Source organism: Pristis pectinata, chromosome 2, assembly GCF_009764475.1.
Source record: "Pristis pectinata isolate sPriPec2 chromosome 2, sPriPec2.1.pri, whole genome shotgun sequence".
In the NCBI taxonomy this organism is placed as follows: domain Eukaryota; kingdom Metazoa; phylum Chordata; class Chondrichthyes; order Rhinopristiformes; family Pristidae; genus Pristis; species Pristis pectinata.
Window position 1 is genome coordinate 76,698,023 of NC_067406.1, and position 27,123 is coordinate 76,725,145.

General features: G+C 39.9%; 1 protein-coding gene across 3 annotated transcripts in view; it reads left to right on the top strand.

Annotated features, from left to right (window-relative positions):
• Nucleotides 1-415: 415 nt before the first annotated feature.
• adgra3 (adhesion G protein-coupled receptor A3) overlaps nucleotides 416-27,123 on the top strand; it is a 100,003-nt gene continuing 73,295 nt past the window's right edge. For 2 of the 3 annotated variants that reach the window (XM_052032093.1, XM_052032102.1), the window contains exon 1: nucleotides 1,558-1,828. In XM_052032093.1, the coding sequence (XP_051888053.1) occupies nucleotides 1,578-1,828 (251 nt within the window). In that variant the 5' untranslated portion in view covers nucleotides 1,558-1,577. Of the gene's footprint in view, nucleotides 491-1,557; nucleotides 1,829-27,123 lie in introns of those variants that run through there. The other variant, XM_052032111.1, reaches the window with a different exon arrangement.

Here is a 27,123-nt window from a genome sequence, read left to right on the forward strand (position 1 = left end):
ACCTTAGCCTTATTTCTAAATTGATGAAATTCCGTATGTAATTCCAAAGTGCAATTCCTCGACCATTAATAAACATCACAGAACCTGTTATACAAAAACAGCTCGCTTCATTCAGTCACCACTGTGTTACGTAATTTGGAAAATGAAAATAAATAGTTATTTGACATCTCTCATGACTTCAAGACGTCGTGAGTGATTTGCATGCAACTTTGATGAAAGGTCATCGACCCTGAAACGTTTAACTCGTTTCTGACTCCACAGATATCGCCTGACCTGCCGAGTATTTATAGCATTTTATTTTCCTGATAAGTTACTTTAGTAATGCAGTGTAACGATGGTGCAGAGAACACAGTTCACCGTTTCATTTAACGCTGATAAGAGGAACTTAAAGAGAATTTCGACTCACTAAACGATGGGCAGAGTCAACCTGCGAAAATTCTTGGCGTGCTCTGACTGGGAGATAAAAGTTGGCTCTGAGGCCAATTCAAAGGTAAAGTGCAATTGCTAAAATCGAGAAACCTCCCAGTCAACGTTAAGAAAAAGCTACTGGTCGAGTAAATCATTAACGCCGATCGCTCCATGACCCTCTGACCGAGGTGCAGCGACCGGCGCTCGGCGCTGACCCAGGGCTGGCGCTTCGTCCTGGAAACGGCTCAACATGGAGGCAGCAGGTCGGAAATGGGTTCTTCACTGACGGGAAGTTTTTTTCACCATCGAGCTGACTGCGAAAACAAAAGACCAGCAGCAGAACTGCCTGCACGACTCGTGCTGCTCGGAGGGGGTGGGAAAACCAACTGCAATCCCCACCTCTCTTCTTCCCCCCCCCCCCCCCCTCCCCTTCCAACAGCCAGAACACCCCCCGGGAGGACACAACAAAGACGCAAAGAGAAATTTGCACCGAGAGGGTGCATTTTATTTGGTGGTTTTTTTCCCCCTCCTCCTCCCGCTCGCAAAGTTTCCAGCGGAGCTTTGCCCAAAACTCGGCGGGCGAGGAGGGAAAGTTTTTTTTTGTGGCCCGAGGTCCTGCGGGCGCCCCCGCAGGTGGGTTGCTGGGCTGGTGTGAGAGGTGCAGGCGAGGCCGTGGTGTGAATGATCGGGGTTCCTTTGTGTGCCAGCGGGCTCGGCGCTGCTGCTGGTTACCGGGGCGGTCGCGCACTGTCGCCCGGCCCGGATCGGCTCGCCCTGCCGACCGGGGGCTCGCTGCTGGATGCTGCCGGCGAGAGACGACGCTTCTACTCGATCCCGCGGACACAAAAGGGATGCGGACTGATTCCGGGCGGCAGTCGGCATTGAGGAAAAACATGGTGCAAGGACTGGAGCCCACCGACGATGTTTCCACGGGGCATTTCGGGTGCATGAGGGAGGTTTTGTAGCCGGGCGTTGTGTGCAACCGCTTGTATTTCGGGCTTTGGATGGAGAATCACGGTGTATCGCAGGCCTTGGTGGTTGGGCTTTCTGCTGCTTTCCCATAGCGATAATAGAACCCACACACAAGACCTAGGAAAGTTTTGCTGCCTTGTACTGCGATTTACGACGGCTGGAAAACTATTTATGAAAAAAAAACAACCTAAAAGAAAATGAAATCTCGTACCGCAGACGTGGAGTTGTCGGGGGTAGTTTTATTGCTGGTGGTCGGTGTTTGCATTGCTGTACCGAGCGGTTGTAAACGTTTGGATGAACGTCCAAAAAACGCGTGGAAACTCTCCTCCGCCGCTCTACCTGGGGCCTCCCCAATCCCCGGGATAGCCGACAAGAAAGTTGTTTGTACCAATTTGGAACTGACAGAGATTTTCCCACTAGACACCCTCCCCAACAAGACAGTTACTTTGTAAGTATGACTTCTTCCCAAGTTACAAAGTACACTATACATATAAAATCGGCCACGACACTTTGTATTCGAAAGGCTTGAAGTTGCGGCGAAGTTAACATAACGTCGCCTTTAACGTGTTTCTGAACATTTAATTTAAGATTTGATAGCCCATTTAATTGTCAAAGAATGAATGCTATTTAATGAAGACACGGTGACATTGATTTCCGCAAAAATGCGCATCGCTAAAAAAAACTTCTCATTCATTAAATTTAGTAATCGCAGCTAGTAGCTCGATAGCCTCTGAATAGAAGGTTGTGGTTTAATGTCCCACTGCAGAGATTGAGGGCAGACATCAAAGGTGACGCTTCAATGGGGAAGTACTGATGAGACATTCAGCTGAAGCTCTTCTCAGATCACTGTGAAAGATCTCACATCCATGATGACCAAGGGAATCTTCATGGATGTAAGGATGTTTCACTGTTATCCTACTCAACTCGCACTTTGTCTGTGCAACTTTCTTGTACTCAAGTTGTCCACTGTTTTCTGCATTTCAAGTGTACCTAAATGGGTAGATGATGTTTGGGGAAAGGTGCTACAGCATAACCCTTTTGTTTTAAGAGACCAATCAGCCATCCTCTCCTCAACAAAAGCTAAGGAGTAAAATCCATCAAAATGATGAGAAATAGTACAGTTTGCACTTTTCTTTTTAATATGGTATTTTTAATAAGCAGCACTTTGGAAATCCACTCAAAAGCTACTCAGTCATTTCCTGCAAGGGTGATGGATGCCTAATCAACCAAAACATTATAATGGAATTAGTCAGGCTTTAGAGAAAATAATTTGCTTTGTTATGGGAGAATAGGATTGATGAGATTGCACTGTTAAGAGCTGGCATAGATCCAATGGGGTGAAGGACAGCCCTTCTGCACTGATTACCAATTTTATGATTAATTTCTATGATTGCCTGATAATTGAAAGGTCCCTTCACCATGATGTAATTATTTATAATTTGTACCAGCTCGGCATTGCAGAATCATGATTTTTTTTGGTGGAATGTCTATAAAAGTGAAGATTGGTGGTTCTGTAATCTAGGAAAGCACATACTATTTTGTGAAAATATTCACTGTTAATGCTATAGCTTAAATAAGCACCTGCATCTGCTTTCTGGGTTAAAGAGACTCTGTATATTGCATAGGATGTGCCTAAATGGTAAGGAGCAACCTTGTACTATTCAGTTCTTAGTATTAATTTTACTTATATTGTCAGTCTTGTCCACACAATGAACTTTATTTTCCTAATTTATTTCTGACTAAACTTTATTCTCCATATTGATGATATGCTTTGGAGTGTTATTGGGCTGTGGACTTTGTAACATAAGACAATGGGCAGCACCTACATTTGGAATGAAATTTTGACTTTGCTGTAACTGTTTGTATCAGTACACTTGTGAGATCTGAAACTGACTCATCAATTTCACATCTGGGTCAATTTGACCATGATACCCTTTTTATGCTGCACATGTTTATCATTGTTGCAAAGTGATTTCAGCTTCATTCCAATGTTATGTGTAGAATGAATGCAGCCTAGAATATTAACATAAATGTTTAATATTCGATAGCAAGACTTTTCAAGATATTGGATGAAGTTTCCCTCTTTGATTTTAATTAGTAAAATGAGTAATCTACTTGACCAAGTCCAACAAGGCTTTAACAAATCTTGAATTACTTATTTCAACAGCAATGTGGTGATATGACAGAGAGAGGTGAATAAAAATATCACAGCAAGCTGCCAGCAGGTGATTAGAAAAATCCACAACAAAACCAGCACGTGCACCCGAAAAACATTTTTTTTTAGCAAACCTCTCAAGTAGAATTTGTGTATATCATGTTGGATTCTTTGCAATGTATTACCAGTCTTACAAATGTAAGTCAATTTGTTACAGGTTGTGTGGGGAAATCAAAACTCATTCCCTCTGTCAGCGTAACTGTAAGGCATCCAAACGTGAGAATCTGATACAGCAAAGAATAGCCAATAACTGGAAATCTTTCATCACAAAGTATTTGATAAACTGCTTTTTATTAGAATGTATATTTTTTAACCTCCCTCTGCAAATAGAAGTCTGCAAGGAAAGGAAAGTTACTCATGTGCAGTTAGTGGACACCAGCAGTGGCTTGGAGGTGAATTAACTTGCTTTAGAGATCTAAGGTCCAGCAGAATATTTATGATGAGTAGAATGAAAATTTTCATGGCTTCACAAAAAAGTTATTCTGACTATTCTGAAATATAACATTTTATTCAAATCTTTTATCCCAGTGTTCATTCATGGCTTCTTGAAATTTTTTTTTAAGTAAAGCTGGGTTGTGTACCAGTAGTTCCGGGCTGGGAGTATCAAGAGATGTTCTGGTTAGACCAATTAATTTGGGGATTTTAATGTTACTCAGCATAATAATTTTGAAGGCACTTACAAAATGGTTGCAGCAGTTATTCCTTAAGTTGCAATAAATGTTCGTGAAGCTATAGGGAAGAATATTATTTGTAGTCTGGAAGTGTAAAGGATTAGATATTGGGTGCTTCTGATGAGGCATTCTATTTTGATACTGGTACAAAATGCACAAATTTAGGCCAGTGAAATGTCAGAATTTAGTGACTGTTTATTTGAAGGGACTGCATAGTGGAGTCAGGATCAGAGTCACTTTAGTGGCATTGGACTATCTCTATGTAACTTGTTCTCTATTTAAATTACAATATTGCACATTCCTCAGTGTTGGCCCTTTTACTGCAAAGGGCCACATCATGCAATCTGCCATCCTGTTATGCATCACTCCTGTTCCTGGGCTCTCTGGTCTCCAACTGACCCTTCCTGGGGTTGTCTGCCACCCTTTTGGCTGCTCCTGGGATAGGAGACCTTCCTCTCAGCTGACTTTTGGAAATTTCTGCAATTAATTGAAAGTAAACATTACTTTTCCACAGTTTTGTCTATTTCATCTGAAATTTTATGAAGTACATCCCATAATTTAGGTAGTACTGTATGCGTATTGTGAAACAGGAGCAAATGGAATTGTTTATGTTGTGTCCTTTGACCTGTGTGTGGGAGAAATTGCCATCAACTTTAGACCAAGTGAGAACCAATGGTGCTGTAAATTCAGAATAAGATTGCCATTTAGCTAATGTCCTTTCTGTAAATAGAGGAGGTCTACTTTGCTTACAGTTGAGAAATTTTTGTGATACAGGGAGCATTTAGGGTCAAAGTATCCCTGCTTTCTCTAGTGTGCTCCCAATGAAATATTTTAGCCCTGTTAATTGGTATATACTGCCGTCACCCATCTGATTTTTGCATATTGTGTATGTGTATTTTTCCACCATGTAATTGGCTGTTTCATGTTAGTTGAATAAGACAAATATATTGTAATATAAAATTGCTGTGCAGTGTACACAATAAGAAAATGCCAATTTAATCTGAATCTTATGCAAATCTTATCTTAGAATTTGTCATTATTTATTTCCATGATGTAAAATATGTTACCATCCAATTATAGAAGAATACCACACATCTGAACTATTCAGTTTAACAAACTGCTTTCTTGTTCATTCACATTTAAAATCTGTGCTGTATGCTGAACTCATTAGATTGAAGAGCTAATTCAAATGCAAGACACTGTAAAGACTGAATTTGGAACAAAAGCTTGCATGAAAATGTTTTCATTTTCTATTATTATGTGAAAACAATGTGCTTGATGTGTGTTCACTTTCAGAAACCATTGACATTGTCTTTCATGTCAGACCTAAAGCTAAGGAAGGGGTTGCCAGACAATAGTAAGGTGTGATTAGTCAGTGGGAACTGTTCCAGTTCAGTGGTGGTAAATGGAATCCCACATTACTGTGGTTGCTGTTCTGAGTTATTAATGACTGTTCTGAGGATATTGTTAACAGATGATAACCAACTGTGGGAAAGTAAGATCTGCAGATAAAGATAATATTCAAAGGAATTTAGATTTGAACAGATGTGTGGGAGCAGGATAAAGAAAACGCTGTATATATTTGTTTGAAGTTGTATTGAAAGGGTAATGCAGTGTGATATTGTCAAGTTGACTCGTATGTTGGAGTGTGTATATATCTGCTTACAAATTGTGCACAATAGAAGATAATCACTTATTTTGCACAGAGCTTCACTGAGCCCATTTGAAAGTGTGTTCACTTTAAGCCAACTTATTTATAAAAGAGAAAAGGTTATTTGAAATATTAATTATAACAAGGCTAAATATTTGGAGGTGCTTAGAGAACTTATAATTTTCAATATTTAATATTCCAGTTCAGAAGTTAAATTCAGAAGAATAATAGAAGAGAAGCAAAAGATATAAATATTAAGAGTGCAACTGAAATTATAAATTACCATGTACTCATTTGACTAAAGGAATACTACAGTGGAAAGTTTCATGATGCATTTATTTTGTAGTGTCTGCTTTATAACTTCAGCACTCAATATCCTCAATTGGGTCAGCGAAATTTGCATTTAGTTTTCATGGATCGAGGTAAATACGACCTTTTTTATTGATGCATTAACCAGATATCTTTGGTTAAAAGATCATCCTAGTTTATTGTCTAAGTTACCTGAGCTGAAAAAGCTCAATACAAGTTGAAGTCTGCCTTTCTGTCCTTTCCTCTCTTTCCCCCTTTTTTCCCTTTCTTTCTCTCTTTTTTTCCTTATTTTTACTTTATCATTCCCCTTCTTTCCCATTGTCTTTCCTTCCCCCTCCCTTTCTCATTATTGCTAATGAACTCTTGTCAAAATGACCATGAACTGATGGTGTGTTTTCTCTATAAGTGCCATTCTTAGAGTGCTGCACCTACCCATATGTAAGGGACAGAAACAAAAAAGCTTACACACAGGAGAAGCATATTCTCTCTGTCATGTCTGTGCCTGCTTGTTGCTAGACCAAACTAGAATGATATCCACTGGCCTGATCTTTCCTCATACCCACCTGTCCTCCTTTGTTTACTTTTCAAATAAATGAAATCATGTCTGCCTCCATTCATTATGATGTAAATTTTATACTTCTATAAATTTTTCTTGACCTCCTTTCCTGAATTGATATTGTTGGCATCTCATCATTATCTCTTCAGTGACAAAAAAGAATCACTTAAAGCTCTTGTTAACTTTTATGTCTTTTTAGATTATATTGGGCCAGAACATGAAGGGAAATGCTGGTCATTCCATGAAAATTTTGGTATTTCTTTGCTTAACTGCTACCTAGTTCAGAAAACTGTGTTTAAAAACAGAGGTTCCACATTTTCCAGCTGCTCTTTGGCAATTTCATAAAATAACTTGTCATTTCAGCAGCACTTGCATTGGATTATCTACCAACTGAACCTGTGTCGGGTTAGACCTTGCTCAAGAGCAGCAAGTTCATTCATTTGATTGGAAAGGTGTTTCTGTGAGGAACAGATGGTTAGATAATCATTGTGATTTTGACAGTTGTGTTTAGTTAAATAAGTTTAAGTTTTAGTTATTTTTGTTTAATTTCAGTGACATTCAGATACAGTAATCGCTTTCTTAGGTCTGACAGCCAGCTAAGCTGGGAAGATAGCTTAGCAGGATATCAAAATTTTCTTTTAGCTATCTCATGGGTGCTTCCATGCAGGGCCTTGCCATGTAGGATTGTGGCAGCTTTGGCCAGCAAGTTGATAATGATAGAGAAAAGGTGAGGACGTACTGTATGGATTAGCAGTGAGCCTCTTGACCTATATTCTGTCCACAATGCAGTGCAAAATATTGCACACTGTTCTTTTAAGTATGGCTTGGATATTGCTATGTAATTCTTTGAAATGCAGGGCAAAGGACACAAACTATCTATTAAACACAAAATGTCATTGAACTTTTTGTTGCATTAGCTAGAGTTTTTATTTGTACTCAATGTGATTGATGTTGTCAAGGCTGCATTTATTCCTTGTCTGTCGTTTTCCTGGGTGGGTAGTGATTGTGCACCTACTTGTACTGCTGCTGTGATGCTGCTCCAAAATTGTTATTGGATAAGCCATTTCAGTTTATTAATGCCATTTTAAAACAAAAATAGGATGATGTGTTTCTAAATTGGGTTGTTGTCTAGCGTGAAGGGAAATAATGAGTATAATGACAATGCTATTCCAGTCAAACAGTAGTAAAGATCTCTGGTGAGTGAGGTGACTTTGAACCTCTTGTTTTGGGGGAAAAATGCTTTTGAATCCACCATTTCCTTATTTGCAATTCATGGAATACTCATTAATTCTCATTATTGTTGAGATACATTTGCTATATTTTCTTTCTGCAGATTACCTAAATGTTTTTAAAAATAGTTGGTGGCACACTTTGCTGAATAGTATTAGAATCCAATTAAAATATTTTCTTTATCTTTTAAGAGAATAATGTTTAGCAAATACCTGTTCCTTTTGGTAAATCAAAGTGGTATTCGTGATTGACCCATAAGTTGTTAAATACTCTGTTTTCCCAATAATGAATTAAAAAGAAATGCCTTCAATGAATGCTAAGCCAACTTGGCTATGGTTACTTAGTTTATTCTCCTTGAAAAAAAGGTTATTACAGTACAGCTGCTCAATCCAATGACAAAAATTTCTTATTTAAAAAAAATAACATTATAGTCTTGCAATAAGAATCCTTACTATGTCCTCCGATTTCTTTTTGCAGCTTTGCCTTTTATCTCATCTGGGCATAATGGGTCAGATTGTCCTGCCCGTGCATACCCTTACCCCTGCACTTTTCACATAGCCACACTTACAGTTTGCAGCTGTGTGGTTCTCCTTGAGTCCTGACTAGTGGATAAAGCACTAGACAACTCAGCCTTGGGCATTGGAATCCCAGGCCTTCCCCCCCCCCCCCCCCCCCCCACCTCCTTGGAATGCCCTGATGGTATATTGACAGCTCATTACCTTCAAAAGCCTTTGGACTTTTTTTTATATACATGTCTGTGATAAGAGAAATTTAAAAACAATTCAAATAGATTTTTGCAATGTTTTTAATTATACAAGTAAGATCATTTTAAAAGTAGTTAAATTACTAGAAATTAATTCAAAACATAAGTAAAATAAACAATGCTATTTCACTATTCTGTTTAATCAAGATCTATAACCCATTCAAATCAATGGGGTACACTCTCTGTGTCAGTCACCCCTGGTTTACAGCTTATGCACTTGGCATTTAGCCCCTGAGAGCACGTTTGTGCTGTGCCCTGGATTCTGGTCAGCCCTGTGACAAGGGGAGGTCAGATGTGCAAGTTTGACCTCCAGCTTAACTCTGATTTCTACATTGCAATGCACAGATGCAGAATTCCTGAACAAGCTGACCTGCCAGGAGGTCTTTGATAGTACTTTGGGGAACGCAGTGCTTAGGAGTGTCTAAATTTCAGCCTGTTGGTGTTTCTCAGTTCTGTTAATTACTTCAGAACCAATTCCTTTTCCTGTTTATTATCAAAGCAAAACCTTAATTTTCTACTGAAATAAAAATATGTGGCTTTTTCATCTTGGATGGTTTTATCAACACTTTATACACTTTGTATGGCATGAAAAACCTTCATTTCAGTTTTTTAAATCAGTGCATCTTAGCAACACTTCTATGCACATCCTTCTTTGCGTTACAGAAATATGTTTTACGAGTCAAGTTCTGTGTACAAAGATTTCCATTCCATCAACCTGTTGCATTTTTCTTTGTTCTTTCTGGCTTCTTCTGCAATAGTTATTATTTTTAATCCATTATAATGTTTTGGCCTTTCTTTTACTCTCTCCTCTGATTATTTTCTCATTTTATAAAGCAGTGTGATATTTTTCCAGAAGTTTTATTAATCCTTTGCTCTCCTTGTCTCAATCCTAGACATTCCAACACCTACTAAAATAGTTTGACTCCTCTCACTCTTCTATTTTTACTCCTTCCGCATGGGGTTTGATTCTGCTTCAGCTCAAATTCCATCCTACATTACAACTCTGAATATACTTCAAAGTACTTCATTGGCTGTAAAGCATTTTGAGACATCCTGAGGTTAGGAAAACACAAGATAAATGCACATCTTTCTTTCAAATGAAGGTCATCCTTTCATTGTAGTTTGCTCATTCCATTACTTAAACCAGTGCCACACGAATGTGAAGCCTTCCCTGCTGAGCTATCCCTGTAGCCACACACTGATTTCTCTTTACTTCCTTTCCCTTTATCTGCCCCATGTGTGGCACAGAAAGCAGTGTGAAGCTTAGTGACCTCAAAATCTTGTTTTTCAGACCAGTGTCTAACATGTGATCTCCCTCTGTGAGCCCTCAAATGTACGCAACATTACCATTGCCACTGTGGTTTGTTGCTTCTTAGTTGCTCTCACTCCTTTTCGAAGTTTTTCATCCATTCTGTGTGCCTTTCACCTGAGCAACAGGTCATTCCAAAGGCCAAATACTGGGGAAAAAAAATTCTCTACGCTGTCAAACAAATGACTTCCAGTTATTCCCATTCATTCACACTTTACCTTTCTTTTGGTTGTCCACTACCTGTGTTACTGCAGTGTTGTCTCAGACCAGCCCCTTAGAATCATTTCCTGTTCATCACCTACTGTTGAATGTGTCCATTGGGTAGCTTCAGCAACTCTAGTTCCTTCCAATTGTGAGTTTGCTTTTTTTAATGCTTCTGTACATATTCATTCGGATTTGTCTGGTATCTCTTTGGTTGATTTTTTTTAAATTTGAAAGTACAAACCAGAAAGCCTTGTACTACCTGATGTTGAGGAACTGTGTTGTTCCTGGATACAATGCCCATCCATTGTGTTTTGTATCTTGTATTTCATGCATATTATAAAGGATCACTGTTTCATCATAACTAAAGTAAAAAAAATAAATAAAATTACGCCAAGCATCACTTAGCAAAATCAAATTTAGCTTGCTCGACCTGGATGCTTAATCCATAGAAATAGTTTACTATTGGCACAATGCTGAATTTATAATTCTTCCGGAGTACCAGCTGCACCTTAAGCAACAGTCCCACAGACAGAGAAGACTTGGATTACACTAGTTATACCCAGGTTCCAGAACTGAAAGATCAACGTTTAACCCAGTCTGTTACCAATTGTTCCCTAAATTCTTTTTACCATAATTTCTCACAGATCTTCTATTTGCTTCTCTAAAGTGCTGATATTTGTGCTAAATGTTTTTTTTTACTATTTATGCCAATCTCCCCTTTCTACTACTGAATTTTATGTTTGCTTCAGATCTGTCCTTAACTATTCAACTTTTAGTAATATCCAGACAAAATAACTGGGGAAAAATGCTTTTGTTTTTAAAACCTGTTAGCTTATTTATTCCTTAAGTCTTCTGAAAAAGTGAAAAGTGAAGGTGAGAGTGAAATGTATAATCAGAAGTGTTGGCCCTAGTTATCATTTCTTTTCAAATTATGGTTTTGTTTCAATGTACCTTTTGGTGAGCTTCCTTGGTGTTTCGTGGTAGGCCTGACTTGAATTATATTCTGCTTACATCTGAAGTTTCACTATCCTGATTAACTTTTCTGGTAACTTTCCGACTGGGTTAATTTGGACTCGATCCTCCCTGGCTTACTTGCATTCGTTTAACATTTGACTCTTCAATAACGCTTCTTTTCATGCTGGATTAGAAACATCTTTGATTTAACATTCTGACTTAAAAACTGAAATTGTTCCACCCTATAGCATACTATTTTGTAGTAATTTTAGGCTTTGCAGTCTGTGTTTGATTTTTTTTTGAGGATTAGGAATGATTTCTTAAAGATTTGTAAAGGAGGTTAAGTCTAGCTGTTCACTTCTCAGGAAATTAATCAAATTGTGTACCATTCAAGGTAATATAAATTGCTTTTGGAAGGAAAGAGTCAAAGTGTCTTTTTTATACTTGCCACTTTCTGGTGTTTGACTATGCTGCCCTTCATGTGGAATTGAACACTATGTTTAAAACCTGACTATTTTATCGTCCGCTGTGAAGAGATACTTTGGGTAGTAATGGCAGACCACAGTATGTAATCGTAACTGTGAATATCCTATTTTTGGAACAGCAGGTCCTTTTGGCTTGTGTTGTGCATTTCATTTGTTGCAGTTTGAGAAACCAGAAGGCCCATGTGGGAAAGATGTTGAAAACTACCATCTATCCTCAAAAAAAAAGTACTTGTGAACAGTGCTGTGGGAGTATATTCAGTTCAAATACAGCATCTAAACAGTAGCGATATATCAATAAAATTCACTTGCAATCAATTTATTCATTATAGTCAGTACATGTGTTGGTTGCAGGGATTGCTGGTGTCATTTGGCATATTATCAACAAATAGATCTATTAGTTAACAAAATAACAGAAGTGCCTATTTATAGTTTGCATACTTTTTAGGTCTCATCGTAACTTGGCTGTATAACAATGAAATGGGTTTAGCCCTTTATGGTCGGCTGATGAATATGTACATATTCATAATAACTTTGATCATGTGAACTGGAGCTTATTCAGTGCAGTGGCAACTCGTTAAAGTGCAGGCTGCTAAATGCTTGTCTGCATATTGGACTATTTCTTTCTAGACATGATGCTTAATATATTTGTTTGGTTATTGGAATTCAGTTGTAAAATTTTAACTATGAAGTCCTGAGTAATTACGGATAGTATTAAAATTTAAGCTTAAGCTTCAAATTTAAATTTAAACTTTAAATTTGTTTTACTGTTCCCTGTTATATTTTCCAAAAACAAAGTCCAAATTAACACACAGATTAAAGAGCAACTCGCTTCGCATTATGAAACTAACATAGTTCAAAACTACTCAGCTTGACTACTTGAAGTTGTGTTCTCATAATCATTTAAACTTAATTCAGTCAATTTTCAATATGCCTTTACTGTGGGGAAATAACTATTTGGTTCAGTCTTATGGTTTAATCACTTGGCTGATATTATGAGTATAAGATGCTAACTGCTTTTGAATAATTTTAAGGTGATATAAGAGTCCTGGATCATCCTGAGTTTTGTCCAGTAAATTTCTTTTTAAATCTTGTTTTCATAACTGAACTTGGAAGGAAGCAAAAATAAGTTTCCTTTTAAAGTGACTGGAATATCAGATGTGGGAGGGGTGCTGATAGTGGGTGAGCGGAAGGGTGTGGTTGTATATTTTAAAGGATGCTGCAATTAACTATATTAGCTGAAAATAAGCAATTGCATTTTATTTGGATATAATTTGAGCAGGTTTCCTTACTGCGAGTGTGAATGGTGACATGATCTATGAAGTAACACACAGAACAAATGTATATAATACAACAATCAAGTTATTGGATTTCCTTGTATCTAGCCCTATTTTCGAACTAACACTTCCATTACTATATTCTTTCTGTGCTCAAGTTCCTGGATCTGCTTTATTTAAATACAAATCATTATTTAGCAAATGCTGACACAGGAAAACATCACTATTGAGGCACTTTGCCTCATGCCAGTTCCAAATTTTGAATAGATGAGTGCCCCTCTGCTAATGTGCATTTTCAATTTATGTTGCAGCGCAGGTCAATGTATACTCATGGTGATGATGTGCTTGCTGTGATTTGCATTTCATGGGATAGTTGAACATTGCTATGGCAACAAAGAGGCCGCTAAGAACTGAATTGCAAATCCACATTTATGATGTGGATTCAGAACAAACTCCAGCAACAAGGCCATTAAAATCTGACAGGCATTTGTTTTGTACTAGGCATTTACAAATCGCCAGATGTATAATGCTCAGTGAAAGATGAATTACTGGGAAATAAAAGGGAGGAGAATATAAATAGTGAAAATCTGGACTAAAAGGAAATGTGCTGGGAATTGGAGCCATCCAGTCAATATCTGAAAGAAAATGAAAGGTTCTCATTTTGGATGAAAACTTTCAACAGAACCGATGATGTCCTGCTAGTTTGTATTTTTTTAGTTTAACATGAAGATTCACATATATAGAGCTATTTAGGAAGCATTGCAAAGTGTTCACAAACAAGCCTGAACAAAGCCAGTTAATCAACTGTTCAAAGTTGGTTGACTTGCTACACGGAGCTAGCATGCCCCCACAAGTGTTAGATGGTTAACTGGCTTTTGATTTTTATATTTGTTTCTATCTTCCAGCAGATCATACTGATTCTTATTACCCGATAATTGCTCCTTGTAATGGAATTACATTAATGTCTTAATGCAGAAAACAATATGAGAAAGTGATGGGAAAGAGAGAATTTTTTCATGTTAGTTTGAACATTTTAATTTCCGGCAATTTGTCAACTTCTCGTCTTTGTGTAAAATCAATCATCCATTGATCTGAGTGATTTGGCTAATTTAGTAGCAAGATGCTTTCACTTTCTACTCTTTTTATGAATGTTAAACTTCTTAATTTTAACCTAAGATTTTTGAAAAAGGACAGACTAGTTACTATTTTAAAATGCTTCCTCTTTAGAAATGTTTGTCTTTATGGGAAACCATACAAAAAATTGATAGTTGATGTTATTAATATTTGCTCAACCTTTCATTGGTGCATGTTTGGGATTTTAAACTGTTTATACAGCTGTTAGATATTTTAACTTGATGTATCACCGTTATAGTCGAGATTTGTTTCCTGCTTGGATTTAAATATGCGTCGATCTGTTAGAGTTAAGTTTCTTTCTCTTCAGTGAATTACACTACCATTTAGTCTGTCTGAAATTTCTGAAAAAGCCACATTTGAGTTGTGAAGCTAAAAAAAAACTGAAACTCTGTGAATGAAATACTGTATTGGAGACTAATATCAATTAGGATTTAAGGTTTGGAATTTTAAAGTGTAGTAGAAAACTAATAAGAAGCTGTTTCTTTCAAGAATATTTCAACTTTTGATAGGATATACAGAAACTTTTGTAATTAATTTCACGTTGTTGTTTGATGATGTAATAATGTTCCTCTTGAAAAAGTTGTCTTGAGTTGATTAACATTATAACTGCAGCATTAAGTACATTGTTTTGCTTCACATCTATGTTTCCTTTATAGCCTGGATCTAGGGTTGGAGGCCCCAACCTAATATTGATGTTAAATACAGCAAGACCCGCTTGAGAATGTAGTTTCACTGCCCTTATCTTCAGAGATATTTACATTGACACCCAATTCCAAATTTAGCATTGGTGTGGAACCACTTTGAACCACAAGCTGAATTGCATATAGTATAGCAAGTAATCTTTAGTTTGGCTTGATCTGTGCTTGTACAAATGTAGCTTTATTTCCTACAAAAAGGGAAATAATGTGCTATGTAAAGGGCTTTATTTATTGTCTTTTAAATTTTATGCTGAAATATAAGCAATATATTCTATGAAAAGTTCTGTAACATAGGAAATGTGTCCAGATAATAATTATGAAAGCTTTTTTTGAAAAGAAATATAAAATGCAAAATAATTATTTTGGTTTTGCTATTCACCAATAGATTTTCCAAGCTGATGCTTGTGCATTGTTATTTTCAGTCCTGCAACATTTCTAATGTTGAGATAGAAATTCAGTGTCAAGTTTATTATCACTGACTTGTATGTTGTGAAGTTTGTTGTTTTGTGGCAGCAGTACACTGCAAAGACATTAAAAAAAATTACAATAAATAAAAAAATAACTAGTGCAAAAAGAAAGGAATAATGAAGTCGTGTTCATGGACTGTTCAGAATTCTGATGGTGGAGGGGAAGAAGCTGTTTCTTAAGTCGTTGAGTGTGGGTCTTCAGACTGCTGCACCTCCTCCCCAATTGGTAGTAATGAGAAGAGGTCATGTCCCAGATGCTGAGGGTCCTTAGTGGTGGATGCTGCCGCCTTGACATGTCCTCGATGGTGGAGGGTTGTGCCTGTGATGGAGCTGGCTGAGCCTGCAACCCTCTGCATTGAAGCCTTCATACCAGGTGGTGATGCAACCAGTCTCTCCACCGTACATCTATAGAAGTTTGCAGGAGTCTTTGGTTACATATCAAATCGCCTCAAACTCTTATTGAAGTAGAGCTGCTGGTGTGCCTTCTTCGTGATTGCATCAATGTGTTGGGCCCAGGATAGATCCGGCATCTTAGTTAGATATTGTTCTAAGTAGGCAAGTTCAGGTAATTGTTTATGAACTATTGATGGTTATTCATTGAATGTGGAACAGTGCAGCACTGGACAGGCCATCTGGTCCACAAAGTTGTGCCAATCTTGATGCTAATTTATACCAAATGTTCTCCCCCTGTGTAACATCCATATCCCTCTATTCCTTTCATATTTATGTGTCTCTCCTAAAAAGCCTCTTAAACTCCACCAAACTGCCTTGATTCCACTACTACACTGGTAACCCTTTCCAGGCACCTACCAACCTACCATTCTGTGTGTGTGGGTGTCTTTCCTCCTTCCCCCCGCCCCCCCCCCCCCCCCCCCCCAAAATCCTGTCCTCTGGTGTTTGACATTTCTACCCTGGGGAAAAGATTCTGACTGTCTACCCTAACTATTCCTCTCATAATTTAAAAAACCTCTATCAGGTCTCCCCCTCAGTCTCTGACGCTCTCAGGGGAGTGACTCAAGTTTGTCCAACTTTTCCTTGTGTCTCATACCCTCTAATCCAGGCAGCGTAGCAGTTAGCGTGATGCTATTACAGCGCCAGCGATCGGGGTTCGATTCCCGTCACTGTCTGTAAGGTGTTTGTACGTTCTCCCATGTCTGCGTGGGTTTCTGCTGGGTGCTCCGGTTTCCTCCCATATTCTAAAGACGTACGGGTAGGTTGATTTGGGGTTTAAAATGGGTGCTGCGGACTCGTTGGGCCGGAAGGGCCTGTTACCATGCTGTAAATAAAATTTAAAAAAAACCTCTTCTGCACCCTTTCCACAGTCTCCACGTCACCAGAACTGCACACAATACTCCAAATGCAGTCCGACTAAAGATCTAATCTCTTCCAGCCATGACTCCTCCAAGATATGTGTCTAATTGTGGCCAGCCGAGCAGTCCTGATTTAATTACTCCGTCATTGGCAACTTTGCCTTCGGGTGTCAAAGTCATTATCTCTATAAGGTGCTCTCTAAACTTCTTCTTTCTCTCTAACGTCCTTTCTAATCTTTGTTCCTTAAAACTTAATTCTTTGACCAAACTTGTGATTGCTCATAATTTCATTGGGCTATGGGCGCGTTGGTAATGCCAGCATTTATTGGCCATTCCTTGAGAAGGTGATGGTGAGTTATCTTCTTAAACCACTGCTATCCTTCGGGTGAAGGTATTCCTACAGTGCCTTTGAGTGACAATGAAGGAATGGCAATATATTTTCAAATCAGAATGATATGTGATTTGGAAGGGGAACCTGCACATAGTGGTGTTCCAGCTCCTTGCTGCCTTTTTCCTTCTTGTTAGATCTGACCTCATGGCATGTGACCTCTTCCTATGTGGCTTGGTCAAATTTAGTTAATATACTACAAAGCACTTTGGGCACTTGCTTTTGTTGAAGCTACCTTGTACAAATACCAGTTGTTGTTATCTTGTAAGCCATGTAGCCCTGGAAGTTTTGTCATTCAATTGGATCATGGCCAAACTGTACCTCAACTTACTATAGCTGTCATATCGATGCTGTTATCTTCAAAGTGAGTTGATCTCCGTCATGAAGATTTTTGGTTGACTCAGGATTTGCAGCATTTGATGCAAGGGATTATGCCCTTTTTTTAAAAAAAAATGCACTTACTTTAAAATATCTGAAATATAGCAGTGCATAGTGAAAGAGAGACACAAGAGACTGCAGATGCTGGAATCTGGACCAATAAACAATCTGCTGGAGGAAATCAGCAGGTCGAGCAGCATCTGTGGGAGATAAAAAAAAATTGCAAGGAAAGGAAGAAATTGACTACTTTGGCTACATTTACAAAAAAATCTGGATGGAATTGCAGGAAGTTAGTGATAAACTCTGAAAGGTGAAATTTTGTGCTGCGGCGGAGCTGGATGAAGGGCTTAACCGGTTCTCTAATTTTTGGTGAAAATAGAGGGAGGCAGGTCATTTCTCAATGAGAATGAGGGCTTAGCTGGAAAAGTAAACACTTTGGTGATGAGAAGAGAACAGCACCACCTGCTGGAAACCTACGCTGCAAATCTAGAAGTGGTTATTTTAATGTGAAAAATTGTCACATGGATGACAAAATCCTGACACAGATTAAGTAACACAGCAATTTTAAATGTGCTGCGGATGTGCAATCAACTCATGATTATCCAGTGGCTAATCTACCAGTCTGCAGGTTAATGGTGTGAGGGGGGTGCTGAGAAGGGAGTCCGCGTTTCCTGGCCCAACCCTGAAGAGCCCAGTAGGCTGGCGGCAGCTCAGTGATTTCCTCCCTGGTTTGGTGTGGGTGACGTACGGGGGTTTTCTCAATTGGTCATTGCTGCTGGGAGCTCTGTCAGGTTTAACCATCTGGACGTGCTCTGAAGCACAGTGGGGAAGCTGGACACTGGCACCAGCTCCTGCTCTTACTATGAGAGGTGTAAATAGGTTAGATGGTCAGAACCTCCTTCCACCTCCCTCCCCCCCCCCCCCCCCACCCCGTCCACAGAAGTGTCAAACAGTAGAGGGCATAGATTTAAGGTGAGAGAGGGAAAGTTTTTAAAGAGATTTGTGAAGCAGGTTTTGTTTTACAGAGTGATAGGAGCCTGGAATGTGTTGCCAGGGCAGGTGGTGAAAGCAGATGCATTAGCAAAATTTAAGAGGCTTTTAGACAGGCACATGAACAGGCAGGGGATGGAGGGATGTAAACCATGCACAGGCAGATGGGATTAGTTTAAATTGACATCAAGGTTGACAGACATCATGAGCCGAAGAGCCTATTCCTGTGCTGTACTGTTCTCAGTTGTGAGTCTGGTGTAGGAGCTCAGCAAGGTTGTCGAGGGTCTCAAGGCAGAGATGGCAGGTCCACACCTTCTAGGGCTTGTCCGGGTGCAAGGTCCTTAGTTGGATCTGCAGCACAATCAGGTTGCTGAACATTGGATTGGTGTGGTTAATGCAGGTGTAGGTGATACTGGATACTGAAGTATCGTCCTCTGTGACTGGGTTGCTTCTGTTGGCACTGGACTCCTTTGTTTTTTGTTATTCCCTCAATTAATGTGGATAATTAAGAATCAACTGTAGTGTGCAATAGTAAGCAGTTATAAACACCAATCAAAAATCTCCAATTAAAAATTGTGCTTAGTTATGATCCATAAATATATAACCAAGGCATTGAAAATCAAGCTTTTTTTAAGAGAATCTACCAAACCATATGTTATTGATTCATCTTGCTAGTAACATCCAAACCTAATGAATGCCTCCCAGATTTGTGAACTTGAAAAAATAAAGCCTACCATTTGCTGTGGGGCCCATCCTAGAGTCACCAAACTTCATATTCACAAGTGTATTTTTGGACCACTTTTATTTCACTGCTGGCACTCCAATGGGCTTTTTGCGTCCTTGATGTTGTACTAAATCTGTTTTTTTTTTATTGTTGCTCTCATGATCCATATTGTTAGATATAGTTGCTTTTTCTGTCCTTCATACTTCATCAGGGTTTGGGGGGCGGGGTGTTGGTGTGGGGAGTATCATTCTCTGCAATGAAAGACAATAAGAGATTGTCTGTAATTTCCTTTTGCTTGGTATCGGCTGTTAAGAGAATGTGGGCAGGTAAAGTGCTGACAACATTGTTGGGGGGGGGGTAGATCCATGTACTTTGTTTTTAAATGACACCTATGAATTGAAGTTGAACATCTAAAGAACAAATGATTTAACAAAAAAACTTTGAACCTGTAGTTTTTTTGGTGCCAGAACCTTTCTCTGATTGCTTTGGTGCCAAATGAAGATTGGAAATGTGTGGCATAAGGGACTAGTCAAATAATCCCATGTGCATTTTGTTGGGTCTGCTTAATGAATAAAAGTATCTTGTGCTTGAGCCTACATATTGATGTGTGTAATTTTTTGCTCTAGATTACAGCATCTGCAGTCCCTTGTGTCTCCTCTATAACATGTTTGCCTTCTTTATCAGTATCAACCATTGCAATTATAGTGTATGTATAGAACAGCATAAATTCCGAAGGCACAACTGTGTGACTCTCTATAGGGCCATTATTCAGCAAAATATGACACTGAGCTACATAAGGTGATTTTGGTCCAGGTAATGAAAAAGATGGGCTTTAAGGCTTTTTATATAATGAGAAAAGGATAGAGAGCGAGGCAGTGGGGTTAAGGGAGAGAAGTTAAGTGGATGAGTCTAGAGTCAGCTGCTAACAGAGAACTGAAGAAAACCATGGATATAAGACTCTGGAATTGTTTCATACTTTAAGGATCCTGAGAAATGCTACTGAGGGATTTGAATATAAAGGTGAGATTTTATGGTGGTATTGGACTGAGAACCAATGTAGAGCAGCAACGTTGATATAATGGGTAAATCTGATCTGACTGAGGGTCTGGGTAGCAGAGGTTTGGATGAGCTAGATTTTACTGATGATGGAAGATAGGATGTAGGCCAGGAGAGTATCACAGTTGTTGGGTCTGAAGGTTATAATAGCATGAATAAGATTTAAGCACCAGATGAGCTGAGACTGGGGCCCTGGGATGCATTCTGTGTGGAGTTCACATGTTCTCCCTGGGACCATGTGGGTTTCCACTATGTTCTCCGGCTTCCTTGCACTTGCCTAAGATGTACTGGTAGCTGTCTACTAGTGTAGTTAAGTGTCAAATAAACAGAAGTGGGGTTGATGGGTATATGAGGGAGAATACATTACCAAGCTGCAGGGGGAAAGGGAAGGGCCATGAGCCTGATTGGTTGCTTTGCTGGCATTTGGCATGGGTGGGCTGAATGGCCTCCTGTTCCGTAGTAAAGTAATTGATACTTCCATGCGAAAGCAAGTAGTCTTTCTTGAGTATGCAAGTAAGAGTTTAAAAATAATGCATATAGTTATGAACGCTTACAATATTAAAAAATCAAGATTTTCTAGTTGGTTAAAAGACGTGCAGTTTCTGTTTTAAGCAATTTCCTGAAACACTCTTAATTTCACTGAAGAAGTAATGGGACTGAGGAGAGAAGTGATTTTGATCATCAATTGGTTATGGCCACGTCACCTATATCTATTTTTGTGTGGTTGCTGGGGACAATATCTTGAAAAGTTGGCCTCTAAATTTTTAGTCCATGACTCCAAGTCTTAGGCTGCTGACCATTGGAAACGAGTTCTCCCTATCCATCCTATCAGTTTCTCTTAATTTCTGAAACTTCAAATAAAATTGCCATAAGTTTACCTTGTAATTGAAGGATAAATTACAGTCTTAATTTACTCAGAAGGCAGTTAGAGCTTTTATTTAAATAGTTTGTTTTTAGTACAGACATAATTTAACAATCTTTGCATTGTAATTTGGTTTTGAATGTATGCAATAGAAATCAGTGGAATTATGGAAAATCAGTGCAGGATTTCTGATGATCAGGGAGGTTAGATGATGAGTAGAATTGTCTTTTGTATTTTAGGACCATTTTTGGCATCCATATCTTGTTGAACATTGACAATTGATTATAATCAATTGAGGATTGTTGACCATGGAGGTAACACGGTAGATTGTATAAATTCTACATAGTTTTTGAATGTGTGTATATTGTTTATATGATTTCAATGGTATGCTTGAATTGGATGTTCAAATTAGACCAATCTACGAGGAAAAATGAAATGTTTTTCATGGTTTGTAATTCCTTGTTTTTATTAAAACCAGGTACATTGATAAGCAATTAAATAATGGCAGAAATGAACATTTTGGACTGAATCGTGCTGGTGATGATAGTTCCATGTTGAACTTCCTGGCATTTACCTGCATGATTGCAGGTACATTCTGATATTTGCAAGCATATCTAAATGCGGAAGTCCTGAACTTGTTGGCAGATTTCAGCCATGAGCACAAACTTGCTGAGATTCCTGACAAGTGCAGGGGAATCTGCTCATAGATATTATGCCAGGTAAGACCTTGTATAGGATCTGCTGTAACATGCATTTCAATGGAGAGTTTGCACCAGAAAGGGAAGAATAAGGCAAGTTATTTTTAAATCATATTTGCTTGCAGCAATGTTTTTTAAGTTTGTTTTTAAAAAAAACAATGAAGTAGTTAAATTTTTTTTCTGTTTTGCATATATTTTGAATGCCTTGCAATGTCAAGGACACAGCTATAATAAGACACTTTTACACAGCTATAATAAGCTAAATTAGATACTTTGAATATTATGCTCACCTCTACTTGTTTACTAGTTTAGATCTCTTTTTATTTTGTTTCTGTTTATCAGCTATTGCCATACCTCTTTGTTTTGCCTAAACATCCAGTGTCATGTTGTACAATTTTGGAGGTGGGACCTGCAGTTGTTGATTGAGAATAGATTTTAATATGTGCTTTTTATGTCCAGAAAGGCTACATGTTAAAAAGTTTGATGTGGTTGCTGAAAATGCCAAACTTTATGGTAGTTTTATAAAGTAATAAGCAGTATTACTTGAAAGGTTATCTTTATCGATCCTGAGCTGACTCATTGGCATTTGTGGGGGGGGGGGGGGGGGGGGGGGGGGGGGGGGGGGGGGGGGGGGGGGGGGGGGGGGGGGGGGGGGATAAAAACTGTCCCATTAAAAGAAGTTTAGTTTTTTTTTTCTTAATTCCTCCACAGACAATTGCTATCTCTAGTCAGAGGAAGTATACTGAGCAAGTTGGTTTCAGGCAGCAAGCCGACTTCACCACATTCTTGCTGCTAAAATTGCGGTCTCAGTATGTGGGAAAGCATTATCCTGTTTTTGATCCCCCTGTAACTTCCATTGGACGAAGCTCTCAAAACTTCACTGCCAGCATTTGGGTTTTATTGTTCAGATTTTTTTTGTGCAGTTGACTGACATGAAATCACTCATGACATTTTCAACCATCTGATATATAGATTCTCAATATAAGCTGCAAAATGTTTTGGATTACAGAGCAAACCTAATGATCACCTAAAGATCACCTAGTTTGATCTTCTTGTCTGCCTTGAACAGTTTCTTATTAATTTTCTGACATTGCAAGTGTAGATATTATCTAACTCTTTCATTATAAACCTGACATACAGCCAAATCAAATGTTGCACATGTAAAAACTTCAAAGTGCAATTAAATCCATTAAAATGGTTTTGAAAATAAAAGGCCATGATTATACAATTGCAATAGTACACTTTTTTTTTGTGGCAAATAAGCTTATTAGACCATGGAGATACAAGACTGCAGATGCTGGAATCTGGAGCAACAAACAATGCTGGAGGAACTCGGCAGTTGTACAGCATCTGTTGAGGGAAATAGTCAATTGACATTTCAGGTTGAGACCCTTCATCTGGACCAGTCCATGGAGTCAGTCATAAAGCACGGAAGTGGCCCTTTCAGTCCACCAAGTCTGCATCGACAATCAAGCACTTATTTACATTAATCCTACACTAATCCTAATCCTATTTTAAATCTTCCTTTTGTCCCTTCAATTTGCCCCCACCACCACAGATTCTATCACTTACCTATGCAATAGGGACAATTTACAATAGCCAATTCCCCCACACAACCAGCATGTCTTTCGTGATGTGGGTTAGGGATAGGCTCTTTGTCCTGGATGATGAGTTTTCTTGAGTTTTATTGGAAGCCACTCACTCATGGAGTGGAGAATATTCCATCACACTCTCTTGATTTGTTTTCTTGTAGTTGATAGAGAGGCATTGGGGTGTCAGAGGTGAGTCATTCCTGCAAGATATCCAGCTTGACCCATTTTTGCAAACATAGCATTTGTGTAGCTGGTCCTGTTGAATTTCTGATAAATGGTGACCACACAGGATGTTGATGGTGCAGGACTGAGTGAGGGTAATGCCACTGAATACCAAGGATAGTAGTTTTTGGGGATGATTATTGTCAGATGTAAATGTTATTTGACACCTGACATTGCCTGTGCTTGAATGTTATCTATCTTGCTACATGCAGGCACAGACTGCTCAATCTGCTGAGGAGCACCAAATGGAATGGAACATAATCTAATTTTTTGGCGTACTTCACCATTTTTGACTTTATGATGGTAGATCAGCTGAAGATGATTGGACTTCGGTCATTGCCCTGAGGAACTGCAGCTGTGAAGTCCTGGGGCAGGGTAATTGACCTCCAATAACTCTAGCCCTCTTTTTGCGAGGTATGCACCCAACCATTTGATTATTTTCTCTCTTGATGTCCATTGGCTAATTTTATACCATAACTTGATACCAAACTTGCTCAAATGCGGGCTTAGGTCGTGGACAGTTGTCTCTTATCACCTCTAGAATTCAGCTCTTTGGTCCATTTCAGATTATTAACTGCATTTAGCTTCCACATATGCCGTGGTGGATTTGAAATGGGGTGTCTGTGTTAAGATCTGGAATTTTGATTGCTGAGTCTCTAACCTTACCCTTTAGTCCTGGTGTTATTATTACTTTAATGGAATAATGGAGAAGTGGCATTCATTCTGATGGTCAGATTGATTTTGTGTTGGTGGGATGGATGGACACTGGGTAGCTTGCTGTCCTGAGAGGAAGTTTATATTGCGTCAAGCCTCTAGAAATAGGTCCCAAATGTTGCCTATTTTTGATTTTGCTCATTTGCAGGCCCTGACAGGTGACATAAAATTTAAGTCCATGTCTATACTGCCACTTGGTCCTAGCTGAAAGTGATATGCAAGGTTATTAGATGATCAACAATAAAAACCTTTTGTTGATGTTTTGGGTTGAGACATCAGGACTGACAGTGCAGAGGTAAGATGGCTGGTATATAGAAGTGAGAGGGAGGGGTGAGGCAAGCTGGTGGAACTAGATGAGGGAGGGATTATGGGCAGATGGAACCAGGTGGGAGAGGGCGAAGAGTCGAGGTAATGGTGGGGGGGGGGGGGGTGTAGTGAATGGAGGAGGAGTGGGAAAGGCAAACAGATGGTGGGGATAACCTGAAATTAGAGAATTCAAGTGTTCATTCCACTAGGTTGCAGCTACCCAAGCAGAATATGAAGTGTATTAGTTTGCATTTGGCCTTACTGTGGCAATGGTGAAGGCTGAGAACAGACAGGTTGGTGTTTAATAGGAAGGGTAGTAGAGGAGGCCACCAGATACAATAGACCAGGATGAGGTAAATGTGAACCTCTACCTGGAAGGGCTGTTTCAGTCCCTGAATGGTAGAGAGGGAGGTGGTGAGAACAGACATGAAAGAAATATGTGCGAGGGCCTGGTGGGACAAGAGCAGACAGAAACAGTGGGTCCACCAGGACAGTCCTGTTTGTGCACCCTGGGTAAGAGAGCAGGCAGTGTGGGTTTGGGGCACTATCAGGTTGGAGGTTAGTGTGATGAGATCTGTCACAGTCTGGGAGACACTGGCCCTGGTGTTTGTTTGTGGGGTCATGGTCCAGGGGAAGGCATGAGGAAGTGTCCAAGAGCTGCCAGCTAGCCTCTGTTAGATCGAGGTCAGTTTCTCAGACCGCAGTGGCACCACCCTTCTCATTCCCTTCTGCACCGCCACAGTGAGGACAACACAAACGAGAAGAACACCACCTCAGATTCCGCTTGGGCAACTTACAACCCAATGGTATGAACATTGAATTTTCTAATTTCAGGTAACCCACATCCCCTATGTTCCGTACCCTCTCCAAATTGTCCACCTAGTCTCCCCTCCCTCTGTTCACCTTTTCTGTCCCTCTCCCCTTGTTACCTAGACTCTTCCTTCCCCACCTGGGTTTCTTCTTTCTTCTCCTTGGTTTATCTTTCCTATCTCCTATCCCCTCCCTTCCTTGGTTCCGTCTGCCCATCATCCCTCATCACTCCTTTATCTGGTTCCACCTATTACCGTGCAGCTCTGTCTCTACACTCCCCCTTCCCCACCTGGCTCCTCATGTCCATCATTTCCCCCTCTGACCCCCATTTTCCCCCCCCACAATCTGATTCCACCTATCACCTACGCCTCTGTCACACTTTGCCCTCTCACTTCCATATTCAGGCTATTTTGCCTCCTCTTCCAGCAGCTTGTTTTGCTCCAGATTCCAGCATCTTCAGTCTCTTGTCTCCAGCAAAAAAAATTGTCGAATTTCAATCCCTACCCACCACGTCCCAACCTTCAATACAGAAGTACTGAAGTCTGTGGTTACTTTTAGATTGGTTAATCTCCCAAATCATTGTATGCAGACCATATGGTCTTCTGTTGAAAAGGGTAGGGCAGTGGGATGTAGTTGGTTCAGAGATGGGCCCAATGACAAAGTTATTATCTGATATTTATATATGATTTGAATTTTATAGGTAATGTTAAGACATTTTAGAAAACAGTTGGATGGAAGTTTCTGTACAGAACAAGTTGGGAGATGCAAAACTATGGGGCTGATACTGAGGAGAGAGCATCACAACATGAAGTTTGTGTTTCTGTGATGTAGAGAGATGCCAGAATTTACAGTGGAAAAATTGACACTTATTGAACAGGAATTGTATGCGCACAACACGCATGCACGCACAACACACACAATGTTTTAGCTTACTTTTAAGGTGTTGTAACGATGGGCTACACCCTGAGCTAGGAATAACGACATGTAGTCGGTGGGTTGAACTCGAGACTGGTTTATTCGAATCTTGCCGCGCTGGCTTTTAAGCTGTTAAGTTCCCGCGCTCGACGCACGGCGATGACGTCGGGTGTGCCAACTGAACCTCTTTCCACGCGTGGGCTTTCTCCCCTTGCTATTGAAGAAGGTGGCCCAGCGCCATTTTGTGGCTGGCCTGTCTGCCGATGCACGCGCCGACTTCGGAGCCGGTTCGCTTGCATCGAAGGTGGGTCGCCACATAACCCCCCAGAACCGGTGATAAACCCCCAAAGTCCACAGCCTGGATCAGTCGCTGTTTGGGTGGGTCTGTCTCTGCGCTGCAGAGCCTGAACCTCGACCGGCTGCGCCAAGTCCACATGGGCCGGTTTGAGCCGGTCCACTGTGAAAACCTCCTCCCTCCCCCCCCACCCTCCAATGTCTAGAACATACGTGGACCCATTGTTCCTGAGCACCTTGAACGGCCCCTCGTATGGCTGCTGTCGCGGTGTCCAGTGTGCGCCCCTCTGTACAAATACAAACTTACAGTCCTGCAGGTCTTTGGGTATGCAGGTGGGGATCTGTCCATGCCGTGAAGTCGGTACGGGGGCTAGGTTGCCGAGCTTCTTGCATAGTCTGTCCAAGACTACCGCGGGTTCTTCCTCTTGCCCCTTGGGGCTGGTAGGAACTCTCCTGGGACGACCAGGGGTGTGCCGTACACCAGCTCGGCCGACGAGGTGTGCAGGTCCTCTTTGGGTACTGTGCGGATTCCGAGCAGGACCCAGGGGAGCTCGTCCACTCAGG